Genomic DNA, 13,342 nt, shown 5'->3' with positions numbered 1-13,342 from the left:
ATATGATTAAACTGCATGTATTGAAATGCATAGCATAGCATAGCATAGCGTAGCATAGCATGTAGCGCTGATGTAAATAAAGATGGACAGCTGGATTGTACACGCGTGGACACACAGTAAAGGGAACTCTTGCTCCACAGATGCAGATGAAACTCACTTGGCCTTGCATTTACAAACACATGCAATAGTGATGATGATGATGAGGATGACTGCGAGTGGGACCAGAACTGCGATGACGATGATCCATTTGGTTTCTGTAACCAAACACCAATTCAATTACAAGAAAAACAACATTGAACCTTTAATCCATATGAAAAAAATAATAAAACCTGAGGAATGCTAATGTAACACCAAGTCCTTTACATTGGACGTGCAAATGGTACTGAGTGGAAGTCGCCTCCAAGTTCCATTTGAAATTACGAACGCACAATTATTCCGAACTTTTCATGCACATAATTTCTTGCCTGCTTTATACATTCTGTTGATCTGCAGGCTAAAAAAACAAACAAAACAAAAAACATTTGCAGGATAATTCCTGTAGAATTGGGTCTAGACATTCTTTGGTGTCTGCCTTTAACACATGGTGAGTGCAGTGGGAGATAGTTGGGGTCAGACATGTTCAGAAAACCAGGAGAATAACCAGAGGATCTGGCACCTGGAGTTTCTCCTGCTGTGTTCTTATATGAGCTCACTCAGACAATTGGTGCATCCTATTTTGTAGACAGTATAAAGTAATGGGGGATTGGGTGCCTTGCTCAGGGGCACCTCAGCCCATTTGAACTGGTGACCCTCCAGTAACAAGCTCAATTAGTTTCCTCTTGGTGCAAGTTTGCAAAGGCTTCTTTCACAAAATTGCACAAATATCTTAAACAGACACAATATTTCATATACATAATACACATGGTACTGTGGGCTTGTTAGTGTGGTAGTACTGTTTGTTCAGATTCTGATTATTTAATCTGACTCAGCAAAGTGCATGCAGAGTGTGACAGATGTGTCATACCCAGTCCTCCGTCATCCGTAGTCTTCTCTGTCTCACAGTGGGTTCCCTCGAAGCCTTCCGCACACTGACAGCTGTATGTGCTGTCACCGACTTCTACACATGTTCCTCCGTTCTGACACGGGTCACTGAGGCAGGGACTCGCTGCAACACAACACAACACAAACACATCACTCAGGTTAGATTTGTTACTCTGACGATCGAACCCTAACACATCTGAGATACTGTATGTAATCGGCAGTGATGGAGGTAACTTACTGACACTGAAGAGTTACTTTGGTTGAGGTTAGGCAAACTAACTACTTGGACAGTATCTCACAATTAATATCATAACATCAAAAAAATCGCAACATATACTGTACCATTCTCTGTCTCACAGTTGGTTCCCTCGAAGCCTTCTGCACACCGACAGCTGTATGTGCTGTTGCTGCCCTTCACACATGTTCCTCCATTCTGACACGGGTTACTGAGGCAGGGATTCACTGCAACACAACACAACCACATCACTGTGGTTTCCTTTGTTTGTCTGGCCATCGTTCCAGCCGAACCCCTAACCCGTACATATCTGAGATACTGTATGTGATCGGCAGTGATGGAGGTAACTTGCATAACGCGTTACACCCCAACACTGGCGACAGTATCAACCGATATGTCTTTGAGGCAAAAACTGTTGTTTTGTAGCAAAGTAGCGGCAAGTGAGAACTACAGAGACCATCATGCTTTTCTCTCTACTAGCTGCCTCTACCAATCTAGTATAGCACAAATGAAGGAAGTCATAATATAGCCATACAAATTGTACAGTGAACACCATCACAATATATATATGTGTACTCATATATATACACACATACATATATATGTGTATGTATATATATATATGTATATATACATATATGTATATACATATATATATGTATACTCATATATATACACACATACATATATATGTGTATGTATATATATATATGTATATATACATATATGTATATACACATATATATGTATTGTGACAGATGTGAGACAGATGTGTGAACAGGCCCATCTTGCCCTCACCTGTCTCACAGTTGGTTCCCTCGAAGCCTTCTGCACACCGACAGCTGTATGTGCTGTTGCTGCCCTTCACACATGTTCCTCCATTCTGACACGGGTTACTGAGGCAGGGATCCACTGCAACACAAACACATCACTCAGACTTCACTTCAGTTTCCCTGACCATTGAGTCGCTAATGCTGCAGTCACACAACACTCCATTCGCTGGAGTTGAATATTTATTATTTTGGTGAAAACGTCACCTGGAATTTGGCACTCTCCTGAAAGACGCAAATGCGCAAAAAGCACACAAAAGTGATCCTGCAGCACAAATTACACATGTTTAAACAGGTCATACTTCCTCTCACCTGTCTCACAGTGGGTTCCCTCATAGCCTTCTGCACACCGACAGCTGTATGTGTTGTTGCTGCCTTCTAAACATGTCCCTTCGTTCAGACATGGGTTATTGAGGCAGGGACTCGCTGCAATGCAACGCAAACAGATTATGGATTGGGCAGCAATTTAACATTGTTCAGTCCCATTGACCAAGATGTGTATATCTTAACATAAATTTTGTCATGCTTATGAAAGAGGGTAATAATTATAAGCAGTTAAAGTTATATCTGAATCCAGTTGATTGAAATGTAAAAAACAAATATAAAAGAATATTTTTTTTTACATTTCAATCAACTGGATTCAGATATAACTTTACCTGCTTATAATTCCTACCCACAGGTCGAGGTGGAAAAGACGCCAACATTATACACACACACCTCTGAAACAGCCCCGTTTGAAGTCAGAGATGGTGCACACTTCACCACCCTGGCAGGTCTTGGGTTGGCACACGGTGCCAGTGGTGGTGCATTCACAGGTCTGGGAACAGTCCTCCGTCACAAACCTCTCCCCCAGCTGCAGGACAGAGGAAGATAAGAGAGACCGAAGGTGATGTCAGATCACATCATCATCACACACACACATGTTATCACTGCTGTGTGATAAGGCTCCTCACAGGGTAATATCTGTTGAGGAAGGTGCAGCCGCACTGTGAGTATGGTACGCAGACTCTCTCACTCATGACAAAGCTGGGAGCACACTGGCAACCCTCTATACAGGTGGTGACTTCACACTCAGAGGGCGCTGCCAGGTTGGCACAGGAGGCGGGGCAAGGTGACATACAGGTGGAGTAGGTGCTGTTGGCACCACAAGACAGGTCTGGAAGAGAAAGAGAGATAAAAATTTGATATGATAATCTGCAAAACTGTACTTTATCCCATAATATCTTATTTCACACATATTTACAGAATGTGTTTCTGGAACATGAATATTTTTTTCTGTGGTTTCTATGCCTCCATTTTGTCATCATTAATCTGTACACCAAAATAAGAATGCAAACCCTGATGTTGGCAGGCCATGTGTTAGCTTACTTATCTGAAGTAAACGAAAATACAAAGACACCAGAAAATGCACAGCACATTGGTGTAGAAATCCTAATCGCATGTAACACTCTGGACATCACGTGACTCGGTTTCCGGGATCCACCATGTTGGCAGCCTTAGATGTGGCAAAAATAAACAGATCCTTATAATGTTTTGTCAAGCTTGTAAACAGGTGGAGAGGACATTATTCCAGACCTTCAGCATCCTGACATCTTTAACTTCCTGATTAACTTCCCTTCATCCTACTCCAGAGAGTCACTGAGAGTTTACAAGAGCCTGAGGGAAACAAATGGACACAATCTGGCTGAAGATATAGTTGTTGTCCTTGGAAGGGTAAGTGTCGCAATAGCATAACGTTAGCATTAGCAATGGGCAGTGTCATGTTAGTGTCATGGAGTTAGTTTTGTAACCAGGGGACTACGGCCATTTCTTTTGTGCTACCCATGTGTTTGCAGCTCGTAAGCGAACTGCACTGGTACTGCTTGATGGAAACATAGGTTAAAGGCACACAAGGCACAGGGTACTTGTGTAGGATTTGTGTGATAACACATGACACTTACTACAGTCCAGCTGCTGCCTCCAGGATCCCAGTTTGACTCCAGCTTCCTGACAGGCTGCAGCATATGCTTCATAACTGGCACAACGCAGTTCTGTGCTGCCTTCGTCGGCACACAGGTCATACACACAGTCACTGAGAAAAACACACAATAGACAGAATGTAAACAACAACTCAGCACCTTTGAGGACAGTTCTACACACTCCCTCAAAAACTCTATGGCTACTCACTCCTGGTAGGTTTTGGGTGGCAGGACAGTGTGGCAGGCGGTGAACAGGCCCTCGGGATTGGATAGGGCTCCACACTGAGCCACACTGTTGTAATCATTGAGCTGAGACTGAGAACAGTCTGATGTCTCAAACCCTGAGTCTGGATCAGTCTCCACATCTCGCCTGAAGAAGAAAGGGAACAGAGGTTTGATACTTTTGTTTTGGCTAAACTGACATGGCAAATATTTTACGATGGTTGGCAAGATTTCTGGAAACTTTGACTGCATATGAAAATATGCAGTGAGTCCATTTGTGGTCCTACCTATGGGCATGGACTGACAATGGCAGATCGTAGATCTTTAAGCCGTCACTCTGTCGGTCATTGACCCTCCAGCTTTCTCCAAATTCGTTCAGGCTCCTGACCAATTTCCCATCTGGCTTCATATACTCATTTCTGGTGAGGCCATCATAGTTTCCACACAGCCCTCTGACAGAGTGCCTGTAGGTGCTGGGCAGTATGATTTCTGATACGACAAATACAGGAAAAAGAGCAGGGCAATGAATGGATTGGAAGAGTGTGGTTGTGACTGTGTGGAGACACAAGGAAAATTTTAGCCACAAATGGCGTGTTTCCACCGGCACGGTTAAGTTGCATTTCTACTAGCATAGTACCAGGTACTTTTGTCAGTAACTGCTCTGGTGAGGTTCCAGGCGAGCTGAGTAGGTACTGTGTGACGTCGCCAGACTGTCGGCCACTGATTGGCCAGAGGAAGAGACGTCCGACACAGAAATCAAGCCGAACAGCACCGAACTGTAGATCAGTTAAAACTACTTAACAATCCTAAAAACGTGGGTTAATCTCCAACAACTACCAGGGAAATGTCTAATATTCAATATTTAATCTCAATATTTAACAAAGGAGTCTGGTGTATTCGGTGACAGCACTATTTTGTAGTGGAAAACCAACCTAAACTGTGCCGAGGCAAGGCGAGGGACCATAGTGGAAAAGGGCCAAAAGGCTCATCTTATAAAATCTACTTCAAGCTTAAATCTACATTATCTAAAGTAGCCTTTTTACGGCTGGAAACTGAAGACTCTCTCCTGCACCAAAGCCCTTAAAGAAAATCAACATTTTAAGCCCATAGGGACACAGGAGGTGCTCGTCTACTGCTGCTTCACTTGATAAGTTTGCATCAAGTTCAATCCGAATGAAGGACTTCAAACATTAAAGTTACAAAGTAACACATTTGAACTCACTAATGGATCAACAAATCCTGTGTGCTATGATGTAAAATGGCTTCTTTTTCTATGGTGCAGGAAGTGATCTGTTTTCAGAGGGCAGTCAGACGGCAAGATGAACCTGTTCTTAGGTTTATCATAGGTGTCGATGTGTATCTGTTTTACCTTGTGTCCCAACTGGCAGCCATGTTTTCAGTGAAAGCAAGAGGTGATGTGTGATAGTGTGACAAGGATAACGTTATCTTCTTCTTTACCTCCGCGACTATTGCCATCAAAGCGAACCGTGAGTCCAAAATCAGTGGTGAGTTGCACATAGTTGGAGTTCATGGTAATGGTCAAACCATCGACTGGACTAAGAGGCGGCGCAACACGCTCCCCATTTACCTACAGGAGAAACAGTAATTTATTTTACGGACAGGTAACAGTCCACAATAAACATAGCTTAACATTGGACAAACTACTGACCAAGGCAGTCTTCCTCTGCAGGAAACGGACATTGACACCATACACATCAGTGTACATCTGATCCAGGAATGACACCCTCCTGTTCCCTCCTCGCCTGATGTTCTTTCCTCTGATCACCAGGTTCGGCTGATTGGACAAGAGGTTGTGTCCCTGAGCCAGGATGTAGGTGTACGGTCCCTGGAAGTGATGGCTGAAGGCATCAAATGTTCGGTAGTGAGGATCCCCTGAGATAGTGCACCTGTCAAACTCTAAAGAAGATAATGAAATGGATTAGGTTTGAGAACTTCAGTTTTCAACATCTCTGAACAGGTCACCTCAGTATGACTTGTGTCTCTCAGAGTGCTGGACTCACTTGTGGGTTTGCAGTAGAGATCTCCATCTTTGTCCAGAGCGCAAATTGAGTTTGAATTACAGGTGTGGTCCACACATGTGATCTTGCCTCCAGGTTTACAGGTGCATGAGTCAGCACATTTTCCTGTCAGCCACGAGTCCCCTACCTATACACACACACACACACACAACAGTACGACCAGGTTACTTTTTGCCACAGTTAGTTTGACAGAAAGAGATTTTTTTTTGAAAGTGTGGTTGTTTGCAGCGCTAACATGTAGGCTTGCTTTCAGTGAGCTACATGTATTCCATGATTAGGCTCGCACTCACATCATGATACTCTCCATCTGAGTCCAGACAGCCACATCTATCCAGGGCAACACAGTTGTTGTCACTGAGCACAAAGCCAGCGTCGCACTGGCAGCCCGCCACACAGGTGGTTGGTGGGAGGTGGCAGGTGGTGGGGAAGAGGTCGGAGCAGGTTGGGGGGCATGGCGGGGTGCAGTCAGAGTAGTGGCTGTTGGTGGCGCAGGGCAGTGCTGCAGGGAGGGAGGAGAGTTAAGATCAAACAGAAGAGTGTAAATCTACAACATTTTACACAAACTGTTTGGATTGGATCTTCGTAACTTACGACAGAAGGTGGAGTTCCTCCAGCTGATGGTGACTCCGGCGCTCTGACAGGCCTGAGCATACGCCTCCACGTTGTCGCACAGTGTCGTCTGCATGCCATTGTACTCGCACATGTCGTAGATGCAGTTACCCAGAAAAGCTTCAGGGGGCACTTTAGAGTGGCATGGCTTGAAGCGGTCTGACAGGATGCTGGCAGCACACTGAGCCTCAAAGAGCTTCTCCTCCTCTGCAGTGCAGTTGGGGTGGATGTCTGGACGAGTGTCTGGCTGACAGCTGGAGAGGAGAATGTTAGGGTTGAGTGGTGTGTTCATACACTGAGATAATGTTTTTTTTGGAAGTGTGGCTGTATGCAGCACTAACGTGGAGGCTTGCTTTCAGTGAAAACGTGTCTGCCACCATGGACACAAAGACTGATCTGCCAGACCACTTGAGGTGGTTGGAGACTACATTAAAGAGAATTTTAGATTAAATGAGTCTCTGATGCATCTCACCCACAACAACTACTTGTACAACTACTAAAACGACTTCTTCTCTTGCTTCGAAATGCAAAGGGGAGGCCATACATTAGTGCGGCTTCACATGGGGCTAATATCGTTGGTGACGTAATAGGCGTTGGATAGCAATAGGATCTTGTGTCATCACATCAGTATCTACTCTCTATTTATATAAGTCATATTTGTTTCCTGATATCTGGTAGGGCCGATTGTTGCATATTGGCACTGACCCAGGATCACTGTCTCCCTCTGATTTCCAGCTGTTGCCCAGTTCAATCACATCCTTGGCAGGTTTCTTGTTGGGCATTAGGTTGTCATCAGTGTTATCATGGTTGTAGTTTCCACACATGCCACAAAGCTGGAAAGGGAGAGGGAGGTGAAGTTAGAGTCCGTAATCCAGTAAGAAATAATAAACCACTATAATTTGAATGTTAGGAACCCCCCTGGGTTTGACATCTGTGTACCTTGTTGAAGTATTCTCCAGGGACAGTTATCTGCAGGTGATGGACTCCGTCAAACTTCACCTGTAGACCAAAGTTGGTGTCCAGCAGACTGTAGGATCCACTTGTAATCACCTTGGCTACATCAGTGGTCAGTGGGGTTCGCACCCGTCGTCCATTCAGCTGAGGTAAGATAGCGAGAACACAGAACAATCAGTCATTCACTCTATTTTCTGCAAACAATTCATAAGTAGTTTAGTAATAACTAAAAGGAATACATAATGCAATTTTATAAGAAACAAACACCTACAAGCTTGTATTTAAACAGATACTGCGTCAATGTAAATAAATGAATAATTGCATTAAAATGTGCTACGTGTCAATTAAAAAAAAAAGTAAAATAAATATTATTGTAGTAAAATGAGTGCAGGAAGATAAAAAATAACTTATAACAAAGCAAGACATAAAAATACAATAAAAATGATATGGGGTTGAAAGGGCTTTGATAAAGTCAGGATGACCTTGAATAAATGAACAAATGGCCTTGAGAGTGATCAATAAAATAATGTAATGGACAACCACTGTGGTGGTGGAGTTACTGATTGTGTAGAGTATAAAAGTTGTGTATACGTGACGATACAAAAACATGGACAACTTTCTCTCTGTGATAAAAAATGAACAATGTTCCCTGGGGAAAAAAGTCCTTACCAAAACTCTGCGACTCTTCTGTAGCTCAACCACAATATCATTGGGCAGGAAGACTTTGACGGAGCGAACGTAGGAGGCTTCGGGCTGACCGCGCTCCTCGTTTTTGGCCACGATCTTAAATGGAGTGACCCTGGTGTTGTTGCATACCTAGAATAGTATTCAAAGAAAAGGATTTTCTAACAGTAAGGCTCTCGACACAGCAGACAAACCCGGTCAAACTCATCACATACCTCCACCAGAGTGTAGGTGCAGGTGCCCATGAATGTGTGCATCACGCCATCAAAGGTGTAGTAGTGAGGATCTCCAGCCACATGACACACTCCTTTACCTGAGGAAAGTGCAAATGATGTATTCAAATCACATGCAAATCACATGTGAATCTAAGTCTACAGTATCTGAAACTGAAATTCCAGACTGCTCACTCACACCAGCGTCCATAGAATAAAGTTTATAGCTCACAGGGACACAAGAAATAGTGAGAGGTTTAGACTCGGACACAAACTTCGGTTTCCAGTTGGAAAAGTCAGTCTAGTGGATAAAGCATTGGACATACTTGTAGTTGTAGTCATAACAAGGTTTACCTGTAGAGTGACAGCCTAGTACTCCCTCCACCACCTTACACTCCTGTGCAGGGCTGCACTGCCATGGCTCGCAGGTGATGTTGTGGTTGCCGTTACACTTACAGCGCTCTGAACAGTCCTTCTCTGAGAACCAAGTGTCTCCTGTCTACACACACAAACACACACATGTTCAAACATTTTGACTTGCTGCACAAATGGAAAGAAAAATCACCATGGTTGTTTGCCTCTGCTGACCAACTGTTCCAGTTGAGCACACTTACCGGCCTGTAATTTCCACCTTCATCAGTGCATCCACACTCACTGAGCGGGACACATTTGTCTCCACTGAGGATGAGCCCAGGATTACAGACACATCCCTCCACACAGGGCTGATTACAGGAGCCACCGGAGCCTGCAGGGTCCTGGCAACTGGGCTGAGGACACGCAGAGGTACATGGATTGTACTGACTGCCTGAGGGACACTTGATAGCTGGAGCAGAGAAGACATACAAACACCGTCAGACAGTTTGAAGTAATTACAAAGTTGCACCTGTGTTGAGGTGTCAATGGAGGACACACACAAACTAAACTGTCCTCATGACACCAAAGTATCAGAAAAGCAGCGTGCAGTTTTTCTGGTTCTACACCAAAGATAATAATGTTAAAAAATAATACTGTTAAAAACTGTTAGCTTAGCTGTTAGCTTCACTGACACTGACGGTCACATGAGACTATAGCATCTGGCAACATTTGTGCAAAGAATACAGGACAAGGCTTCATCAAAAGACGAAAATCCTATCACATCATATTTAGTCAATGATATTTCTTCTCTAAAGTTGACAAGCTAACCTGTTCTAGTTCTTTGTTTCACACATGCACACACACTGACACACGTAACAGAGACAGACTTACGACAGAAGGTGTTGTTTTTCCTCCATGCGATGGGGACTCCTGCTGCAGCACACAAATCAGCGTAGCTCTCTATGGCCTGGCACAGAGCCACAGTCTGACCTCCAGTTGCACACATGTCGTACACACAGTTTTCAAAGTATTGGTTCGGGGGCACGACAGAGTGGCAAGGCTTGAAGATACCTGAGGGTAAGATCAAGTCAATGCACTGTCCTAACAAGAAAAGCTGTGCAAAGCTTTAGTAGAGGATGTTTGTGTGTAATACCGTTAGGATCGGTGATCATGCCACAGCTGGTTGGTTTCTGGGCCTCCTCCTCCACATTCTTGTCACACTCTTCATGTCCTCCACCGTTGGTGCAGCTAGAGAGTAGGTGCAATATCCATTAGAAAACATAATAAAACAACATCACCTCATTCTAAACTGTTCCTCCTGCAGTTTCTCATTCAGAGAAGAGACTATGATGTTGTCTCTCTGATCTCAGTTTGGTGAGACTTGGTCCAGGATCCAGTAACAAATGACCTTCAGTCAATTGTGTTTACAATGTTATTATCTATCATTAGAGCAGCACTATTTCTTCAAGGTATCCTGGAGAAGGTAATGGGAGGGGTGAGGGGAGGACTGTGAAAATACTAATGTGGACACCAGAGACGCAATTTATTACCAGGTGGCAATGGATGTGATGAATCACTATCAGATTGCTATCTAGTAGTAGTAGTAGTAGTTGTATGCAGTATTAGATTATACTGCTGTGTGCGATGTGAGAGATTAATTAATTATGATCTGTAATTAATTAATCTCACCTAAAAATTGCTTTTGATGTATAAAAATGTATTTTTATTTAAATTCATTATTACGATAGATCAAAAGATTGATGTATAACATAAAGTGGCTTTATAAAGTCATTTATTGTTTTAACAAACAGATGCAGCCATTTAAATTCCACGGTGTTCTTTTGTCAAACTCAAATAAATTGTCAAATAAATAGAAAATACAAATAAAATAAAACATCAGGTCCATATAGACCCTTTCATTGTATACAAACATTCCAAGCCTAGTAGCCTGTCGTCTAGTTCTACTACTACTTGTACTAACTTGTGCTAGTAGTACGACTTCTACAAGTTCCAGGCCAAGTGTGTTTTTTGACCCCAAACTGCACGTGCACATTATCACTTTAGGCTTATCACTTTACCTTTATCAATGGTGCCAACGGGGCATTTTTGAAATCGTTTTCTTAAGTTGCTTTATGTCTAACTGTACAGCACTTTGGTCAACTTTGTTGTTTTTAAATGTGCTTTATAAATAAATTTGGATTGGATTTTGGATTGGGAGTTACCAGGATTGACAGGATTAGAAATGAGCATATTCGAGGGACAGCTCAGGTTGAAAGGTTTGGAAATAAAGAAAGACAGGCAAGGTTGAAATGGTTTGGTCACATGCAGAGGAGGGATAGTGATTATATTGGACAAAGTATATTGAAGACAAGGACAGTTGGTGTAACAGAAGAGGACACAAGGGAGAGGAAAAGATGGAGGCAGATGATCCGCTGTGGAGACCCCTAAAGGGAGAAGATGAAGGTGGAAGAAGTATTCTCGGTTCCCTGAGGATGAACAACTGAATCCTGGCCAACTCATATACTTGATTGACACTATTGCATGTCTGTGAGCTGTTATTGTGTGCTCAGTTTGCCTGTCTGTCATGTGAACCTGCTATAGGTGCTTTTGGGGTGAAGAGTGCCTTCTTTCCTCTGTGCATGAGCTGTCTATGTTTCAGTGGCAGTGAGATGAGCAGTTGAGTGTAAATATCTACTGTGATGTGACTCACTCAGGCCGCGGGTCAGGAACCTGCCAGCTGTCTCCCAACTCATTGGTGTTAGCGGCTGGTGTTTGGTCTGGTTTCAGGTTGTCGTCTCTTGGATTGTTATTGAAATTTCCTGCCAAGGCAACAAATACAGAAACTGTGTTTGGAGAAGAATTCTGATTGGACCAGATAGAATCAGCTGCTATTGTTGTCATTAGCATATTGTTGACATATTAGCCTAAAGTGACTGGAGTAATCCCTGAAATGGGTAACAGCTATTATACTTGTAGCAGCTCTTACCACACATGCCACAGAGCAGGCCACTGTAGGAGGTCGGCAAGGTGACGTCAACATGGTGGTTGCCATCGAAACGCACCCTCAGGCCAAAGTCTGTCTCCAGGACGACAAACTTTCCACTTAAGTAGATCTTGACTCCTTTGGCAGGATTCAAAGGTGGGACAACTGCTGTCCCATTGACCTGTAGAACAGAGAGGTGATTGATGTCATGTCTTTACGATTTTTCAGGGATTTATCAGTTTTGGGATCATTAGGTTCATCAGTGTTTCTATGGCAATACACAGAAGCAGTGAGGAAAGTAGGGATGCCTTAAGTCACATGACCTACCTGGACTTTGCGTCCCTTGCCAAGGATGACAGTCACACCGCTCACATTGATCACTACAGCTCTGACGTAGGAAACCCTCTTGCTACTTCCTCTGTGCTCGTTCTGGGTGTCCACGGTGAAGTACGGCAAGTCGGTGGAGACATTGCAGGGTTTGGTCAAGGTGTAGGAGCAAGACCCCATGTAGTGGTGGGTTACTTTGTCAAAGGTGTTGTAGTGAGGATCACCAGATACTGAGCAGATTCCATTTCCTGAACAAGAGATGGAAGAGATGAGCTCCGGTGTGTTGCAGTGTGATTTAAGTTCTGAAGCTACTGTACTTAGTACAGTAGTTGTGTAGTTGCTTTGTAGAGACAAGTGCGACAAAAAACTACACCGGAAATCCTTCATTCATTTTCTGCTAATTTAAAACCTACATTCTACAAACATTTGTTTGGGGACCCAATAAACTGTCCTGTGTGGTTTTATGAAACACTGTCACAGTCAGCAGTGACTCTACTCAATGTCAGTCTACAGTTTCTGTTTGACAACATTTTCTGTTAATGAACTGCTCACTCTTCCACACCAGAGTCCATAGGATAAATCAATGTCTTTAGCTCACAGGGACACAGGAACTGCTGGTCTACTGCTGCCTCCTTTGGTAAGTTTGTGTCACTCTAGTAAATCTGAGTAAACGATCTCAAACACTGAAATCACAACTTAGTGATGGAGGCAGAAGTGGGTACAGGCATTAGTGTGAGGTTCAGCATTAGACACAAACTTCAGTTTCCAGGTGGACAAGGCAGTCAAGTGGTCAGACAAAGCAGTGGACATAATGGCTGTGGTGGTTCTCAGGCTGGTTCTTGGTGCAGGGGGATGTGCATAGTGTAGTCAGCTCGACTGGGTGTCAGTATAACCACATAGAACCAAACCAAACTA

General features: G+C 43.5%; 1 protein-coding gene across 5 annotated transcripts in view; it reads right to left on the bottom strand.

Moving 5' to 3' along the window:
- Positions 1–129: 129 nt before the first annotated feature.
- The window catches only part of LOC122760050 (IgGFc-binding protein-like), a 34,563-nt gene continuing 21,350 nt past the window's right edge, over positions 130–13,342 (bottom strand). For 2 of the 5 annotated variants that reach the window (XM_044015128.1, XM_044015133.1), the window contains 26 exons: positions 12,428–12,675; positions 12,104–12,281; positions 11,828–11,936; positions 10,271–10,365; positions 10,009–10,188; positions 9,378–9,586; positions 9,118–9,262; positions 8,767–8,864; positions 8,537–8,683; positions 7,853–8,011; positions 7,619–7,746; positions 6,896–7,167; positions 6,595–6,803; positions 6,287–6,431; positions 5,935–6,182; positions 5,724–5,853; positions 4,553–4,754; positions 4,252–4,413; positions 4,026–4,156; positions 3,039–3,241; positions 2,803–2,938; positions 2,398–2,511; positions 2,054–2,167; positions 1,363–1,482; positions 1,004–1,144; positions 131–254 (listed from right to left, as the gene is read on the bottom strand). In XM_044015128.1, the coding sequence (XP_043871063.1) occupies positions 154–254; positions 1,004–1,144; positions 1,363–1,482; positions 2,054–2,167; positions 2,398–2,511; positions 2,803–2,938; positions 3,039–3,241; positions 4,026–4,156; positions 4,252–4,413; positions 4,553–4,754; positions 5,724–5,853; positions 5,935–6,182; positions 6,287–6,431; positions 6,595–6,803; positions 6,896–7,167; positions 7,619–7,746; positions 7,853–8,011; positions 8,537–8,683; positions 8,767–8,864; positions 9,118–9,262; positions 9,378–9,586; positions 10,009–10,188; positions 10,271–10,365; positions 11,828–11,936; positions 12,104–12,281; positions 12,428–12,675 (4,124 nt within the window). In that variant the 3' untranslated portion in view covers positions 131–153. Of the gene's footprint in view, positions 255–1,003; positions 1,145–1,362; positions 1,483–2,053; positions 2,168–2,397; positions 2,512–2,802; positions 2,939–3,038; positions 3,242–4,025; positions 4,157–4,251; positions 4,414–4,552; positions 4,755–5,723; positions 5,854–5,934; positions 6,183–6,286; positions 6,432–6,594; positions 6,804–6,895; positions 7,168–7,618; positions 7,747–7,852; positions 8,012–8,536; positions 8,684–8,766; positions 8,865–9,117; positions 9,263–9,377; positions 9,587–10,008; positions 10,189–10,270; positions 10,366–11,827; positions 11,937–12,103; positions 12,282–12,427; positions 12,676–13,342 lie in introns of all 5 variants that reach the window. The other 3 variants (XM_044015132.1, XM_044015130.1, XM_044015131.1) reach the window with 3 other exon arrangements.

This window comes from Solea senegalensis, unplaced genomic scaffold (assembly GCF_019176455.1).
Source record: "Solea senegalensis isolate Sse05_10M unplaced genomic scaffold, IFAPA_SoseM_1 scf7180000012892, whole genome shotgun sequence".
NCBI classification, from domain to species: domain Eukaryota; kingdom Metazoa; phylum Chordata; class Actinopteri; order Pleuronectiformes; family Soleidae; genus Solea; species Solea senegalensis.
This window is presented reverse-complemented; position numbering and strand designations above follow the sequence as displayed.